At 52.0% G+C, this 18016-nt stretch overlaps 1 protein-coding gene and 1 non-coding gene across 2 annotated transcripts; both read right to left on the bottom strand.

Moving 5' to 3' along the window:
* Positions 1-7512: 7512 nt before the first annotated feature.
* Positions 7513-16860, bottom strand: Nop53 (NOP53 ribosome biogenesis factor). The gene is made up of 13 exons (XM_028854936.2): positions 16592-16860; positions 16005-16069; positions 12631-12739; positions 11981-12180; positions 11585-11655; positions 9734-9829; positions 9311-9415; positions 9035-9226; positions 8667-8842; positions 8511-8577; positions 8011-8087; positions 7867-7923; positions 7513-7595 (listed from the first exon to the last, which is right to left on the bottom strand). Exons 1-13 carry the CDS (start codon positions 16813-16815, stop codon positions 7589-7591), a joined length of 1446 nt encoding a protein of 481 aa, XP_028710769.1. The 5' UTR covers positions 16816-16860; the 3' UTR covers positions 7513-7588.
* On the bottom strand, positions 8364-8470 carry LOC114681454. Its single transcript, XR_003732903.1, has one exon. It is a non-coding gene; the product is annotated as a small nucleolar RNA SNORD23 (small nucleolar RNA).
* Positions 16861-18016: the final 1156 nt, after the last annotated feature.

The following is an 18016-nucleotide window of genomic DNA, read 5'->3' as shown; positions in this document are numbered from 1 at the left end:
ATCACGTGCATACAGTGCCAGTGAATCCCAGAAGAGGGCACTGGATCCCCGGAGACTGGAGTTACAAATGGTTGTGAGTCATCATGTGGTTGCTGGGAATTGAACCCAGGTCCTCTAGAAGAGCAGCCAGTGCTCTGAACCACTGAGCCATCTCTCCAGCTTTTTTATTAGAATTCAAGCAGCAAGGTCAGGGGCTGGATTGGTGACTCCGTGGTTGAGAATGCTTGCTGCTCTTTCAGAGATCCGAACTTCTGTTCCCAGCAACCACGTCAGCAGGCTCACAACCAGCTGTGATTCCAGCTCTGGGAGATCTGGCACCCTCTTCTGGCCTCTGCAGTTCCATCCGTGCGCGCGCGCACACACACACACACACACACACACACACACACACACACACACACACGAGGGGGTGGGGGAGAGAATACAATAATAAACTTTTTTGTTTGTTTGTTTGTTTGAGATAGTCTTACTATGCAGCTCTGGCTGTCCTGGAACACACAGAGATCTGCCTACCTCTCAAGTGCTGGGATTAAAGACATGATACCATGCCTGGCCATTTTTATTTTATTTATTTTATTTTGTTTTTTTAATTTTTGAAAATTTATTTATTATATATACAGTATTCTGCTTGCATGTCAGAAGAGGGAACTAGATTTCACTACAGATGGTTGTGAGCCAGCATGTGGTTGCTAGGAATTGAACTCAGGACCTCTGGAAGAGCAACCAGTGCTCTTAACTGCTAAGCCATGCCTGGTTGCTCTTCCAGTGGTCCTGAGTTCAATTCCCAGCAACCACATGGTAGCTCACAACCATCTGTAATGAGATCTGATGCCCTCTTCTGTCATGCAGGCATACATGCAAATAGAGCACTCATATGCATAAATAGATAAATCTTTTTTGTTTTATTTTCTTTTTTGTTTTTCGAGACAGTGTTTCTCTGTGTAGTTTTGTGCCTTTACTGGATCTCACTCTGTAGACCAGGCTGGCCTCGAACCCACAGAGATCCGCCTGGCTCTGCCTCCCGAGTGCTGGGATTAAAGGCATGTGCCACCACCGCCCTGCCAATAAATAAATCTTTAGGAAAAAAAAAAAAAAAAAAAGCAAGGTCGGGAATATGGAAGATCAGCTGGTGTCTGAGATACCCAAGCTGATCAAACAGATCAGAGAAATGACAGGATTCTGGGAAGAACATCAAATCAAGTCTGACAGGCTCCCACTGGGTCCCAAAGAGCCCTCCAGAGGACCATACACAAGACACCATTGCCTTTTCCCCAATAAGCTTCTCAACCAGAATGTCTTCTAGCACTTTATGATCTTTCTTTTCTCTCACCGACTGATTATTTAGAAACAGGGTCTTGCTATGTGACCCAGGTTAGACCATGAGTTCTTCGGCCTCCCAAGGGCTATAGCAACACTTGTATATAACATCCCTGCCTCTAACGCATCTGTAACAGACGTAACTGTGGGTAAGGAAGCGTCCAAGAAAGCCTCTGCCTACACCAGGAAGGAGACCACCCCGACTGTCCCATGGGAAATCTTGGACTAATACTGCTGAGTCCAGGTACCAGCCGCAAGGCCTTGCTCAGTCCTTTCTGGCTCTGGGCTATGTACTTTCGATTTCTCTCCTGCTAAAAATAAACTCTGACCCTTACTCCACCTGTGCTCCAGTGTGAACTCTCCAGAAACAGGAGAGCGGAGTCAGTGATTGTGGTTGTTGGGTCAGAGGAAGTGTGGGAGGAGGCATCTCCCCACCCATAGCCTCCACCTCTTGGATTAGCCCGATTTGAACATGGCCCACAGTGAGATCCTATGATACTTGACCTTTGGTGTCTCATGTAGCAAAATAGTTTTAAATTTCATGATGTTGCTCTAAATGGTGGGCCAGTGAGAAGACTCAGGTGTTTGCTGCGAAGCCTGACGGCCTGAGTTCAAACCCTGGAACTCACGTGGTGGAAGAAGAGGACCAACTCCTGCAAAAATTGTCCTCTGACCCCACCTATACCTGCCCATGGCTAACAACACAAGCAAAAGCGAAGCACACTGCTGGGCGTGTCTGTGGAGGGTTCCAGAGAGGATGAGATCCCAAGGGCTCTGGCCCCACGCATCACTGGTGTCTCAAGGGGTTTACCATATGACTGATGGCTGGGGGGTGGCCAAAGGCAGGGGGTGGGCCCAGCTGGAGAAACTGTCACCAGGGCTTGCCCTCAGCATACATCTTGTCCTGTCCGTCCTTTGTTTACTCTCTGCTTCTGGGACACCTTGAGTGAACTGTTCTCTTCAACCACGCCCTCCCCACCATGAACCTCTAAAACCATGAATGGAAACAATTCAAGGCTGGAAGGACAGCTGAGAAGTTAAGAGGATTTGGTGCTCTTTCAGAGGACCCAGGATCAGCCGGGTGGTGGTGGTGGTGGTGGTGGTGGTGGTGGTGGTGGTGGTGGTGCACGCCTTTAATCCCAGCACTCGGGAGGCCTGTGAGTTCGAGGCCAGCTTGGGCTACACAGTGAATTCCAGGAAAGGTGCAAAGCTACACAAAGAAACCCTGTCTCCGGGGAAACAAAACAAAACAAAACAACAGAAAACAAAAACAAAAAAACAACAAAAACCAAAAAAAAAAAAAAAAAAAAAGGACCCAGGATCAATCCCCAGCACCAGGATCAACCACTGAGCCACACCCCAGCCCCTCACTGGGAGATTCTAGGCCGGGGGCTCTACCACTGAGCCACACCCCCAGCCCCTCACTGGGGGATTCTAGGCAGGGGCTCTACCACTGAGCCACACCCCCAGCCCCTCACTGGGGGATTCTAGGCAGGGCTCTACCACTGAGCCACACCTCCAGCCCCTCACTGGGGGATTCTAGGCAGGGGCTCTACCACTGAGCCACACCCCAGCCCCTCACTGGGGGGTTCTAGGCAGGGTCTCTACCACTGAGCCACACCTCCAGCCCCTCGCTGGGGGATTCTAGCAGGCACTATACCAGTCAGCTATCTTGTTCTCCCTATGGGCTATTCTGACTCTTTCCAGCAGGGTAGTACCCCACCTGCTTCTTCAGAAGGTAGCCACCATAATCTTCCCTTTTTAGTTTGTGCCTGGTTGCCAAAGTCAAGAGTTGTTTCCCGTCAACCCCAGCAGTCACGAGGAGCAGAGGCAGAAAGTTCTCTGTAAACCCAGGAGCAGCCGGGATTAAGAATTTCTCCCTGTGGTTCCTGGCTAGCTGTATTTTCTATGCAGCTGGCTCAGATTTTTAGACCATTTTCTTCCAGGGGTGTTTGTCATTTGGTTTGCAGCAGCTCTTTGGGGTGAATCTGAGTTCTGTTACAAGATTACACTCCTCCCAGGCTGTTTCTGGGCTGTAGATGGGGTCTTGTTAGGCAGAAATGCTCAGTGGTTTTAGATTTCCTTTTTGTGGTTTCTCTGGAACTCTTTGTGGACCAACCTGGCCTCGAACTAGATCTGTCTGCCTTTGCCTCCCGAGTGCTGCTGGGATTAAAGGCGTGCACCATCACCACCTGTTTTTTTTTTTTTTTTTTTTTTTTTTAATTTCCTGGAGCTGAGGACCAAACGCAGGGCTTGCCTAGCAAGCACTCTACCACTGAGCTAAATCCCCAACCCCTTGTTTTGTTTCTGCCCTTTAGAATGGTTCCTCCAGGATAAGGTCTTCATTTAAATAAAAAAAAAAAAAAAAAAAAAAAAAAAAAAAAAAAAAAAAAAAAAGAAGCAGGCACTTTATAAAATAAACAGGTGAAGGGGAGAGACCCTGGTCAGATTCCACCCACGTCCCCCATAAAGCCTATCCGGAAGGCTATTCCTGTCATCCTCCCCCTCCCATCCTGGAAAGGAATGTTCTGTAGACTGGAAAACAGTGCTTTATGTGTGGGCGGGACAGATGGCAGGGGAAGGAGTAGGAATGGAAGTTGCTGAAGCACATAAAAAACATCTTAGGTGATGCTTCGGAGTCTCCGACACAGAATGTCCACACTGACAGGGAGCCTAGGACTCACTGGAGGAAGTGCTGGGCCAGAGAAGGCCACTGTGGTGGGTGATGGCACAGGTTGGGTGGGGTGGCCCTGGCCACCATGTCCCTGAGTGTGCAGCCTGGCCCCTCAAGGCGAACTTGGGAACCTCCGTGAGACTGCAGGAAACGCGTGAGTTCCACAAGCAGTAAAGAGACCGTGCCCCATCTGGCACTGCCATCAGGAGCAACCTAGGAGGAAGGGAGGGAGCCTGGTTCACTCCAGGCTGCCGACCCACATTCCAATTTCAACTCCTGGGCCTGTTGCAGGGCTGTGACCTCCTTTCTGCAGGTGACTTAAGCTTTTTAGTGCTTCCAGCACAGTGTAGGATAGTGCCCTTGACACTGGATGATGACCCGCCAGGGAAGTGATTTAGGATTCTCTCCAGCCGTGTTTGCTGACTGCTGATACAATGGGGTTAGGAAAAAAAAAAAAAGACAAACGAGTCCTTTTCACAGGCTGATATCACTCCTGGGGGCTATGAGGAAACAAGGGAATCTGGGAGAAAGCTTAAGGCCTGGCACTTCAAGAATGGGAGGAAGTGTGTACGGGCCAGGGGTTTTTGTGTTCTGGTGCTGGGTGGGACTGATCGTCCACTTTGGCATGCAATCAACAAACTCCTTGCCAAGTCACAGGGGCAGCAGGAGTCCAGCAAGTTCATTATTTTTCTCCCAGTGTTTCCAGTTTTTCTCTACTAAACCAACCTTTTATTTCCTTTTAAGACAAAGTCTCAGAACTGGGGCAGAACGCTTGCCGGGACATTCAGTACTTAGCACCATATAAAACCAAGCTTGGTAGTGTATGTCTGTAATCCCAGCTCAGAAGGTAGTCAGGAGGATCAGGAGTTCAAGGCTCTCTGCTGTGACCTAGGAAATTCAAAGCTAGCCTGGGCTACTTGAGACCCTCATCTCAACTTAAAAAGAGGTGGGGAAGACTAAAGAGATGGTTTAGCACTTCAGTTTGCTGATCTTTGAGGACCAGTCAGTTCTGGTGGCTTACAACTGTGTCTCCCTCCAGGGTATCTCAAGGCCCACTCTGGCTTCTATGAGCAACACACACCAACATTAAAAATAATAGTAATAACTTAAGTGGAGAACCGTTTCAGCAGTTAAGAGCACTGGCTACTCTTCCAGAGGACCCAGGTTCAATTTCCAGCACCCATATGATGTTTGAAAACCATGTGTAACTCCAGCTCCAGGGTCCTCTCAGTTCAAGGAGAATCAAAGTTCTAGAGACACTGGCCACTGCGAAGTTCTGGCTGGATCCTCTTACCCTTCACCCACCCTCAAGCGGCAGAGTAGTGCAGCTTTCTGAGTGGGTGCATGGGGAAGGGTGTGTGGGGGGGGAAGGTCCCTAGAGACCTCTTTCTAGGCTGGCCTAGAGGGCTGCTGGATTTGTTCGTCTGCAGCTTGGAAGTCAGGGACACTTGACATTTTCACTCTGGCTCCAAAACCCTTCCACTCTAGAGCAGGAGACGGGTCACACAAGGGTTCCTGGGAGTGGGGGTGAATATGTACACATGTACAAAAACCTCAAGATTCTTTTTTCCTTTGGTTTTTCCAAGACAGGGTTTCTCTGTGTAGCTTTGCGCCTTTCCTGGAACTCACTTGGTAGCCCAGGCTGGCCTCGAATTCAGAGATCCACCTGCCTCTGCCTCCCGAGTGCTGGGATTAAAGGCATGCGCCACCACCGCCCGGCAAGATTCTTTTTTTTTTTTTTTTTTTTTTTTTTTTTTGGTTTTTCGAGACAGGGTTTCTCTGTGTAGCTTTGTGCCTTTCCTGGAACTCACTTGGTAGCCCAGGCTGGCCTCGAACTCACAGAGATCCGCCTGCCTCTGCCTCCCGAGTGCTGGGATTAAAGGCGTGCGCCACCACCGCCCGGCAAGATTCTTATATATAAAAAAAAACTGCACAAGCCAGGCAAGGCCGATTGTTCAGCATTCATGAGCTCAAGGCCATCCAAGGCTATAATGAGAACCTGTCTCAAGAAAGGAGTATGAAAGCTGAAGGACCGGGAGTTCAAGGGCACCCTCAGCTACATAGTTTTTGGGTCAGCCTGAGCTACATGAGAGCCTGTCTACACAAATATAGCAAACCAAAATCTCAAGTCTATTACATTCTTTTATTTTTCTTCAGAGCGGAGGACCAAACTCAGGGCTTTGCGCTTGCTAGGCAAGCACTCTACCACTGAGCTAAATCCTCAAGCCCTTACATTCTTTTAAAATGAAGATTTAGGGCTGGAGAGACAACCCAGGGTTTAAAGGCTTCCAGAGTACCTGGGCTCAATTCCCAGGACCCACATAACGGCTCACAACCATCTATAATTCCAGTCCCGAGGATCCCCTACCATCTCCTGGCCTCTGTGGGCACCATGCATGAGGTGCACAGACATGCACGTAGGCAAAACACTTAATTTTATTAAGGGCCAGATTCCAGCAGAGGCTGGCACATCTCCAAGTTTGAGGCCAGCCTGGTCTACACAATGAGATGTGTCAAACCAAAAATAAGACCAAAAAATTTACAAAGTTGATTTGTACATATGCCTGAGTGCATGTGTGTGCACTATCTGCACATTGACGTAAGAGGCCAGAAGAGGCCCCTGGATCCCCTGAACCTGACTTTACAGGTGGTTATAGGCCCTGATGTGGGTACTGGGGACTGAACCCAGGTCCTCTGCAAAAGCAGCAAGCTCTCAGGTACTAAGCCACCTCTCCAGCTCCGTTTTCTCCCGTTAAGGATGTAAACTTGGTAAACAAAGGGAAGAGGGACCCTCCCTGATCCCCCAAGGAGCTTGGATTAGCCTTGGACTTGCTGGAAGGGCAGGTCTGAATCACGAGGGGATGAAGATAAAGAATTCTCATGGTGCTCGGGTCACTTAGCTTTCCTCTCTCCCGGATTCCTGTCTCAAGTGTTTGACATTTGGATACATGACTGACCCGCTGCTTTAGAGACACTTTATAGTCATGGCGCTTAAAATCGCATCTGTCACGTACACCGGCAAGCGCGGTGGTGCTTGCCTGCTATCCCAGAACTGGGGGAGGAAGCAGAGTGCCCCTCAGTTACATAGTGTGAGGCTACATGAGACCCCATCTAAACAACAAAAGCACAAAAATAATAAAAACGGAAGTTGCAAGAAGATCAACAGAACGCCAAGGGTGACAAACGCCACACGGAGAGGGACTAGAGAACCAGGAGGCGCTACAATTTACAACCGGATGTGAAGGGAGACTGCAGAGAGACCTGACGCTGGAGCGAAGACCTGAAGGAACCCAAGAGGAAACCCTGTGATTATCCACAGGACGAGCGTCCCTGGAGGTGGATGTGAGGGGGTGTGGCTCAGTGGTAGAGCACCAGCAGAGCTGTGGTCTCCAACACTCGGCACAGGTGGCAGGCTCTGCCAGAGGGGCTGTGCTACGGACATCCTGGGGCAGAGGGGGGGGGGGCGGGGGAGGGACGGACGGACGGACACACGACACACGCTTCAGGAGAGGAGACACTGCTTGCAAGAAGAAAGTAACAGGACCCCGGGGCGGTCACAGCACTTTATTGAGGGGCGGGGCTCCAACATCTGCACAGCTACAACCTGAGGACAGAGGGCAGAGGTGAGGTGGTGAGCAGAGGGGCACGCCCCAGGCTTTCACACCCGATGCCCCTCTGGCTTAGGACTTTTGTTCCCCTTGGGCACCCTCTCCACCCCTACTCCGATTCCAGAACCCCGCAATGGTTGGCCAGTCGGCGTTTGGGAAGGGCCCCGACCGGGCAGCTTTCAAAGGGAGGGCAGGCTACTGTGGGGTGGGCAGGTCGGAGCCGGGCTCACAGGACGCGGGCGGCCACACCCGGAAGGCCTCACTCACTGTATCTCCCGGAAGGCCCGCTTCTCCACCAGCTTCACTTTGTATTTGCGCTTGAACCTGGAGAAGGAGCAAACCGGTGAGCGCCCCGACCTCAGAAGGGGTGGGGTCCCCACCTCCCCTCCTTCCCCCTGCAGCAGGTCTCACTTGGCGCGTTCCCGGGGCTCGATCATATTCCTCTTCTGGAAGCTCTTGAACCTGTCTCGGAGTATGTTACCTTCTGGCTGTGGAACAGAGGGCAGAGGACTCAGCAGGGTCTGGGAGGAAGAAGCCAGGCCCTGCACAGTGCTGGGGTCCAGAGGGAGCTCAGGACTGTACCGGAGTCAATGTGTGCTATCCCAGCCAGACTCCAGATGTGCAGAGCTCGAGGAGACCCACCAGGACTGACACGAGACAGGCTGTGTGTGTGTGTGTGTGTGTGTGTGTGTGTGTGTGTGTGACAGAAGGCCTTCTGAGGGTCAGAGGCTCACACCAGAACCTCCCCACCCCACCCCACCTTGTGCCCTCAGACCCCAGGCAGTGGCCCAACCGGCGCAGCCCAGGGCAGCCATGGTGTCGCCCACAGCCCGAGGGCACGGGGAGCAAGGATGGTTATCATCACCGGGCACAGGGTCCCCGCAGCACCCTGCCACCCTCAAGGAAAGTACCTTCAATGTCCTGAGTGAGCCCGACAGCTCGGAGCTGAGCTGCACATCAATGTCAGGGTCCTGGTACCTGTAGAAGACAGGGTTGAGGCCATTCAGGGGAAAGCACCACAATGCAGCCTGGAGACTCCGCCTCCTGGAACCCAGCCCGGGCCTCACTTGAGCCGCCCCAGCCTGCGGGGCTTGTCAGCCTCTGCCAGTCGCCGCAGGCGCCGCTGCTCCCTCCGGCGTGCCAGCTCTGCCAGCCTGCGCGCCACCTGGGCCTTGATCCCACGCAGCCTGAAGAGCTCCTGATGCTGAAGCCGGGCTGCGCGCAGTGCGGCCTGCTGCACCCGCTGGGGACAGAGGAAGAGCTCAGTCAGCCTAGGCCGTCCCCTTCCAAGGCCACACCTCGCCACCACCTTTGATGACGCTGCTTTCAGGTCACCCAACAGCCGTTTGCCTCATCATCCACTTCTCTAGGTGGCCCTGAGCTGATTGAGAAGGCCCACGGGCAGCTCGGCAGGCCCACAGGGCAGGGTGCTCACCAGCTTTCGGGCAGCCTTCTCCCGTCGCCGCTGCTGCTCTGTCTTCTTCTCCATCCTCTTCTCAGCACCGGCAGGGCCAGCGGGTGAGGTCTCGGCCCCATGGTCAGCCTCCGGCCGCTCAACGCTGCCTGGCTCATCCTCGCCATCAGACTCCTCCAGCAGGCCCTCGCACATCTCCCGAAACACAGACTCCTAGGGAGCATGGTGATCAGCACTGGGGGTGGAGGGGGCGTCAAGTGGGGTTACAGGTAGCCACAAATGGTGAATGGGGCTCACCTGGGTGGCAGCTTGCTCTGTGGTGGGCAGGGCCAGCTGCCGCTCCAGCTTTTCTGCCTCTTTCTCACGCTGCAGCTCCACCTCGTGGGCCTCTCGAAGCAGGGCCTGGGCAGGGGTGAGATTTCAGGGAGAATCTAGTGTCAAGACTGCCCTCCTGATCCCACCCCATGCCGGGGCCTCAGCTGTGGTCCCAGCCCATGGCTCCACCCTCTGCACACGCCCAGCGGAGTCCGCGCCGCCACCCTCACCCCCACACCACGCTGGGTTCTGGTTAGACGGTCTGGTCCCTGAATAGGCAAGCTCCAGGGAGGGGAGCGAAGTGGGGCCTGAGCTGAGGGGACTGTGGGGGAGGGCTGATGGGAACCAGGACTCCAACAGGTGAGACCTGCACCTCGTTAGGCCAGACACCCACTACACACCTACCTGGTGATCTTCAAAGGTTGGGTTGTAGGAGGCTCCTGCAGGAATCACCTCTACTGCAGGCACCTGGGAGGGCTTGATGTGGAGGCGTGGTGGCCGCTGCAGGAAGACAAGACCGGGGAGGTGGGGTGAGCTCCATGCCACAAACCATCAGCGTACCCCTAAAATGCCCACACTGAACCTTCAAGACCAGTGTGAGAATATTAAGTAGGCCTCAAGAGGACTGAAGTACTTTTCTTTTCTTTCCTTTTTTTTTTTTTTTTTTTTTTGGGTTTTTCAAGACAGGGTTTCTCTGTGTCTTGGTGCCTGGATCTCGCTTTATAGCCCAGGCTGGCCTCAAACTCAGAGATCTGCCTGGCTCTGCCTCCTGAGTACTGCCCGGCTCTGAAGAACTATTAAAGGCTTCACCCTGCACCCTTGTCTACACTCAGCCTTCCACCATGTAAGGACACAGATACCAGGCTCCCCCCCTCCCAGGAGCAAAGGCACCATCAGTCTATCTCAGGGTTCCACTGTGGAGATATAAAGGACCAGAAGCCAGAGATGGAGCTCTCCCACACAGGTGCCATGGTGGAGGCTACAGGCTGGTCAGCCACCTACAGGACCTCACACTCTGCACAGGGAACATCTGTCCTTGGGTGAGCAAGCTCCCCAGAGAGGGTTTTGCAGAGCTCTCCTACAAGCCACAAGACCACTGAGGGAGAGGGGCAGCACCCCAATGGTCTACAAGCACTAGCACACTGCCACCTTGGCTGGGCTGTGGGCATTCTGCTGTCTGTCACAGCAAGGACTGGGTGACAATTCTAATGTCCACATGATCCACAAGTCCCCAGAGGATACGAGGAACAGAAAATCCAGGGCCAACCAAGATCTTCCGACTGAAAACCTCAGGTGAACAGTGTTCACTACATCAAGCTTTCTTTTTTTTTTTTTTTTTTGGTTTTTCGAGACAGGGTTTCTCTGTGTAGCTTTGTGCCTTTCCTGGGACTCACTTGGTAGCCCAGGCTGGCCTCGAACTCACAGAGATCCGCCTGGCTCTGCCTCCCGAGTGCTGGGATTAAAGGCGTGCGCCACCACCGCCCGGCTACATCAAGCTTTCTTTGTTTTGGTTTTTTTTTGAGACAGGGTTTCTCTGTGTAGCTTTGGAGCCTGTCCTGGAACTCGCTATGTAGACCAGGCTGACCTTGAACTCACAGAGATCCGCCTGGCTCTGCGTCCCAAGTGCTGGGATTAAAGGCGTGTGCCACCACTGCCCGGCTACATCAAGCTTTCTCGCCCACCCCCAACTAGTCTCCCCCCCAGTATAGGTCCTATACTGAGTGGTGCCCTAGTATCCCAAATTCCCCCACACCGGAGCCTATGAATTATGGGGCTACCGCCTTAGGACTCTGCCCCTTTCTGCCTATGGCTGGCTTGCTTCTCCACGTCTCTAGCCCCAAAGGCTTTTCTCCAGCAACAGCTCCTGGCCTCCCTGAAGCCTGTCCCCTAACCTCTCATTCCCTGGAGACACACAACACATGGACACAAAGGATGAGGTTCCCTCCAGCTCCACAGCACCTGGCTCCCGGAAGCCAGGCCCAGAGCTCAAGATGGTGGCCACAAATCAAACTCCAACTCACAGTGCCAGCAGTTTCCAGGTATTTCCTCTCTAACCTGCACCTCCCCGCTGTCCTAAGCAGGCTGTCACCACACTCTACAGTTAGAGGAGCCAATGGAGGCACTGAAGGGAGGTCACCTTCCCAGGGTGAGTCACCATGGGAGCTAGGACATGGGCCTAGGATGGCGGGCTGAGGCAGACAGGGAGACCACCGAGAGCTGCCCTCCCTACCCCCCTGCTCGCCTGCGCGACCTTACCCTCACGCCTTTCTTCTTGGTCTGCTCCAGAAAAAACGTGTCCTGACCAACCAACGGCTTGTCCAGGGGGTCTGAGGGGAGAGAGAGCAACTGCGGCAGGCTTTCTCCAGGGACCCTGCCAGCCCCTCCGCACCACCGACATCCAGGCGAGGGGAGAAGATGCTCAAACCCCCACGGCCTCCAACCACACCGAGACGGGATCCGGGAAGTGGGGGAGACTGAAGGCTGAGAGGGAGCTCCCACAAGCAGGAAGGGTGGCACTGAGGATCTCAGACCCCACAGTGGAAGACTGTCACACCAACACCTGTGGCACATGCCCTTGGACGCCACATTCTTAGTGTGGATAACGCCCCATGGCAGTCCCGCCCATCTGTAAGTGAGAGCAAAATCACTCACTGTTTGGGTTCCAGAGGTCATAGAAGGGCCGCTCAATGATGTCCTGTAGGGCAGGTTTGGCCTTTGGTGCAGGAGGGCTGAGGAGCCGGGCCTGTGCCTTGCGCACCTCCCTGGGCACCTCACCCTGCTTCGCCAGCTTCTCCCATAGCTCCTCCTTTCGTCTGAGCTTCTTGGCATTGGGGACCTGGTGTGCGAGGATGCTGGGTAAGGGGAGAGCGGCATCTGGTAAGGCAACAGCTGAGCAGTGGCCACCTCCTTCCAGGTGGGCTCTCCCTGCCTCAGCAGACTTTCGCCTGCCTATCTCAGAGTAGCCTCCTTGTGAACTGGCTCAACACACACTCATGTCCACTACTGCAGGTGGATCTGAGCATCCAGAACACGACACCTCCCCACACTCCATCTCAGGGCAGCCTGGCCTGCTAGCCTATCCTCTCCTAGGGCAGACACTAAGCCTATATCACCTACACACTGGAGCCTCTCTACCCAACAGCCCCTAGCTCGTCCAGGTTGCCCTGCTGCCTTGGTACCAGGAATGAATCCTCTAAGACACTCTCCAGAGATCCAGCTGCACCCTAGCCTGCCCCCCTCAACTGTTCCCATCACCCCACATTTCTGCAGAGACTTCATGACCCAGGGCTGGAAGAACTCACTCTTTGGGAGCAGGGATCTTAGAATGATTCTCAAGGGCAAGGTCAACCCGTAGGGGTTTCTGGAGACGCTGTGACTTCTTATGGACCCAGGTCCTCTTCTTGCTCCGTTCTGCAACAAAGAGAAGTCCTTACCTTAGGCCTCCCCACCTTCATAAACCAATCCCTGGCTTCAGGTCAACTGGAGCTGGATGAATCTGGGTCCAAGCTATCCAGCACATACCTTAAGATTCCCAGACTCACCGGGCAGTGGTGACGCACGCCTTTAATCCCAGCACTCGGGAGGCAGAGCCAGGCGGATCTTTGTGAGTTCGAGGCCAGCCTGGTCTACAGAGTGAAATCCAGGAAAGGCGCACAGCTACACAGAGAAACCCTGTCTCGAAAAACCAAAAAAAAAAAAACAAAAAAACAAAAAAGATTCCCAGACTCATCTTGTTCACCTATAGAAGATTCCAGAGGCCCAGATCTGACCCACTCACGGCCTAAGCCAGCAGGAGGCAGGCCTTGTGATCGAACTAAGTCTCCACGGACCCATCTCAAGGCACTCAGACACACAGCAGGGAAAGGCCTCAGAACTAACAGAGAAGAGGGCAAGCATCCAGGGACACTGAGACTCAGGGAGGACTTGCTGCGACCATCTCTCAGCACTCTGCTATCTATTTCCAAAGCCCAGCAGGTAAAGAAGAATTCTACTGCAGAGCACACTAAGGAGGCCAAGAATGGTGGGGCACACCTGAATACTAAACTCAGGAGGCTAAGGCAGGAAGATCGAATCTTTGGCCAGCCTGAGCTAAACAGAGAGAACCAAATTCCACAAATTAACAGGGGATGGGATGTAACAGTGGCAGAGTGCCTGAGGAGCACACACAAGGCCCTGGGCTCTGTCCCAGCACTGCAAATAGTAATAAAAACAGCAGCAGCAAGATGCCATGAAAAACTGAGTGCTGGACTGAAAGATGGTTCAGCAGCCAAGGCTCCTGCCGCCAAGCCTGGCAACCTGAGTTCAATCCCAGGAACCCACAGAGTAGGAGAACTGACTCCTACATGATGTTCTCTGACAACACGCCCCCACACACAATATAAATGTAAAAACAAAACTAAATTCCAGCACCAGGAGGCAGAGTTCAAGGCCAGGCCTGGTCACAAAATGAGTTCTAGGACAGCCAGGGCTATTACACAGAGAAACCTTGCCTTGAAAAAGCAAAAGCAAAACCAACCAAACAAAAAAATCTTTGTAGCTTGGCCTGTTGGCTCCTATCTGTAATACAAGCACTTGGGAGGCTGAGGCAAGAGGATGTGAGTTCCAGGCCAGCCTGGGCTACACAGTGACCCTTCAGCTAGCCTGGGTACAGAATGAGACCTTGTTTCAAAACAAAAACAAAACCTAGAAATCACTAGGTTAAGCAAAAGTGAGCCAGACTCAGAAAGATAAACACCGTGTTTTCCCTTTTATCTAGAACCTAGATTTAAAACTACATGCACTGGCCTTTAATTCCAACAGAGACAGGCAGATTTTGTTGAGTTCAAGACCTGCCTGGTCCGCACAGCAAGTTCCAGGCCAACAATACTGAATACTGAGACCTTGTGCCAAAAAAAATAAACGAAACCAAAACAACTCCCATGTGCGCCACAAAACTAGAAAGGGGACTGTGAGACAGGAAAGAGATAAGATAACTGAATGTCTAATAAGAAAGACGGGAGCTGAAGAGATGGTTCAGTAGTTATACCCACTTAGTGTGTGTGTGTGTGTGTGTGTGTGTGTGTGTGTGTGTGTGTGTGTGTATGTGTGTGTCCCCAGCACGCCCAGAGAGGCTCACAACCATCTCTAACTTTAGTTCCAGAAGATCTGATGCTCTTTTGATCTCTGGGGGAACCAGGCACACATGTAGGCAAAACACTCATACACATACATAAATAAACCTAACAAACTTTTTAGAAGGAAAACAAAGGAGGGGGACTATCAGAGGGGAACCAGCTAGAGGAGACATGGAGGGTAGAGGGCAAGGGAGTAAGTGAAAAGATGGTGACATTAAAATGTCATGATAAAATCCATTTCTTTATACGCTAATGTAAAAGTTAGTTGAAAAAGTCCCTGTGCCCCCAAGGAGCTTTCCTGGCTTCTCCTGACCTTGTCAAGGTTCTGTTTTCATTAACAGGAACCTCTGACTCACACTGTAAATATTAAGGTGCCTATCTGTTGGTGAAACTCGCCCCCCACCCAGCTTGCTCTGCAAAGCCACTGGCTATCCTGCTTGACCAGGTACCAGCTTGTTTTCAGTACCTGCTGAATCACTTTTGAGTGTTTTCCTGCCACATTGGTGAAAACCCCAATTACTCATCAAAGCAATCTCTAACTTGCCTTTGTCTTCGTGTCTCAGCAGGTCCAAACCCAAGCTTTAACGGAGCAAAGCCAGCTTGTCAAGACATGTTTCCTACCTACTGGCTAATGCCAATCCTCTCGTTCTCTTTGTTTTGAGACAGGGTTTCACTGTGTAGCCCTGGCTGTCCTCAAACTCTGATATTTGCCTAGCCATGTGTGAGGCCTGGATTCAATCTCTAGTACTGAGAAAACAAACATACAACAAGAGAGAGGTTGCTTTTCTTAAGATAATCTCAAGCTTTCTCTCCACCCATTCAAGGTAATCCTTTATAATTAAGGTGGCTCCTTCTAACCTCTTATGGTAAAGCACACCTTTATTCCCAGGACTTAGGAGGCAGAGGCAAGCAGATCGATCTCTGAATTTGAGGCCAGTCTGGTATACATGGTGAGACTGTCTCAAAAAAATAAACAGGGGCCTGGAGAGATGGCTCGGCGGTTAAAAGCACTGACTGCTCTTCCAGAGGCCCTGAGTTCAATTCCCAGCAACCACACGGTGGCTCCCAACCATCTGTAATGAGATCTGGCGCCCTCTTCTGGCCTGCAGGGATACATGCGGACAGAACACTGTGTACATGATAAATAAATATTTTTTTTAAAGATTTACTATGTATACAGCATGTATGACTGCAGGCCAGAAGAGGGCACCAGATCTCATTACAGATGGTTGTGAGCCACCTTGTGGTTGCTGGGAATTGAACTCAGGACCTCTGAAAGAGCAGTCAGTGCTCTAACCGCTGAGCCATCTCTCCAGCCCCCATTATAAATATAAGAAAAAGTAAAATAAATTTTTTGTTGATTTTCTTTCCGTAGCCTGAACTTGCTATGTAGACCAGGTTGCTCTTAAACCGAGGCCATCCTCCTGCCTCCGCCTCCCAAGTGCTGGGACTACAGGCATGTGCCACCACATTCCCCTAAAACGCTTGCTTTTTAAATTATGTCATCAATATAGATCTCATGTGACGCAAGCCTCACCCAAGACCACAAAAGCACTCCTTACCTTTTTTCTTGGATCCAGTGTCCACGAAGAAGAGCTTTTCATTTGGGGCCTCGGCCAACAGGCCACTGAAGGATAAAAATGCAGACCATTAGCCAAAATAATGCTGGGAAGACGACAGACCCTCCTACGGTGGAGCCCAACTCTCTGGGTCCATTCCAACACCTCAAACCACGGGGTTCTAGGCTTTCACATTACATCACGTAGGATTCAAAACGTACCACGTTGGGATGCACGTACGTCATCCTCATTCACTTGAACTTCCAACTCTGTGGCACAGGCTTTAATCCTAGCACTCGGGAGGCAGAGGAAACCGAGTTCGAGACCAGCCTACGTACACTTGGCGTGTCTACATGTCTACAGACTAAGCGCCAGGCCATCCCGAGCTGCCTAGCGAGGTCTTGTTTCCAATTTTTAAAGAAACCTAAGCGAAATCTAAACTTCGTTGGAACATCTGCACACTTATTTGTTAAAGACGGTGCTATTAAGTCTCCAACCCCGAGATCCCCCGAGCCGGAAGTTCCCCGGTCGGGTCTTGCACCGGGCCGCGAGGAGCGAGACGGAGCTGCCGGAAGTCCCGCCCCACGTACCCGGTCGTGCGCTCCTGCAGCCGTACGTCTTCTAGGAATTGGTCCACCTCTATCCCCAGCGGCTCCTCAGCGAGCCTCCTCCAGCCGCGCTTCTTGTTCCTGGGGCCCCGCCGCCGCCGCCTCAGGGCCGGGTCCACCGAGGTGGGCCGCAGCCCCAGGAAGCCGGAGCCCGCATGGCTTCTCGAGCCGCGCTTCTCCCCGCCGCCGCTACTCCCCGCCGCCATCTTCTGAAAGGAAGCGCTCGGTCGCTTAAAACGCTGATATCCGGTTTGGAGTCTGCGCAACCCCCTGGACGCAGGTCGTGACGCACTTCCTGGTGCGGCCGTCTTGCTAAAGTGCAGTGCTAAGGAAGAGGTGATGAAGGCCGCCTTGGTAAAGGATCAAGGCTTCCTCTACTTATCTTTTTTTTCCTCTTAAAAACTTTTTTTTAAGCCGGGCGTAGCCAGGCGGATCTTTGTGAGTTCGAGGCCAGCCTGGGCTACCATACCAAGTGAGCTCCAGGAAAGGCGCAAAGCTACACAGAGAAACCCTGTCTCGAAAAACCAAAAAAAAAAAAAAACAAAAAAAAAACCCCAAAAAAAAACAAACAACTTTTTTTTGGGGGGGGGGGTTAGGGATTTAGCTCAGTGGTAAAGCGCTTGCCTAGCGAGCGCAAGGCCCTGAGTTCGGTCCTCAGCTCCAGGGGAGGAAAAACTTGTTTTTTTTGAGATGAGGTCCGGTGAAGTCCAAGAAAGCCAAGAACTCGCTGTGAACTACGAAATGACCTTGAATTCCTCATCGTTCTGCCTTCCCCTGATTAATGCCACCATACCAAACTCCTGGGTTTGCAACTGGGACCTGCAGTTCCCAACTGGTGGAGAGCAGGCTATGTAGATTCTTGCTTCACACTCTGAGCAATATGTCTTTGCCGATGTCCTGAAATTTTGCTCAAACTATTTGTTTCTAATTCTTTGACACATTTCACACGTGCCTTGCCCATTTTTCACTTCCCATTGCCCTCTCACATACCTTTGCTAATCTTGTGTGTGTGTGTGTGTGTGGTTTTCGAGACAGGGTCCTGTAACTCACTCTGTAGACCAGGCTGGCCTCGAACTCACAGAGATCCGCCTGGCTCTGCCTCCCGAATGCTGGGATTAAAGGCTGTGCCACCACCGCCCGGCCAGCCTTTGCTACTCTTACTGCACCATGCTACTTCCCGAAAGGCCCTCTCTTTCTGTGTCTTTGTTGCTGTTTTGTGACACACTGGATTTATTAGGATTGTTTGTATGACAGGAGTGAAGGGTTAGCCACTAGAGCAGAGGCAACTGATCAGCTGAAGGACACCTCTCTTTCCCCAACAGTAATCTCATAGAGGTGATGCCGGGTCGGTTTTTCTTTAACTTTTTTATTCAAGAAGATGTGGGCATGGGACGGCCAAGGTGACTT

The sequence above is a fragment of the Peromyscus leucopus genome, chromosome 1 (genome assembly GCF_004664715.2).
Source record: "Peromyscus leucopus breed LL Stock chromosome 1, UCI_PerLeu_2.1, whole genome shotgun sequence".
In the NCBI taxonomy this organism is placed as follows: Eukaryota; Metazoa; Chordata; class Mammalia; order Rodentia; family Cricetidae; genus Peromyscus; species Peromyscus leucopus.
Note: the sequence above shows the minus strand (reverse complement) of the source record. Positions and strands in the feature narration are given on the sequence as shown.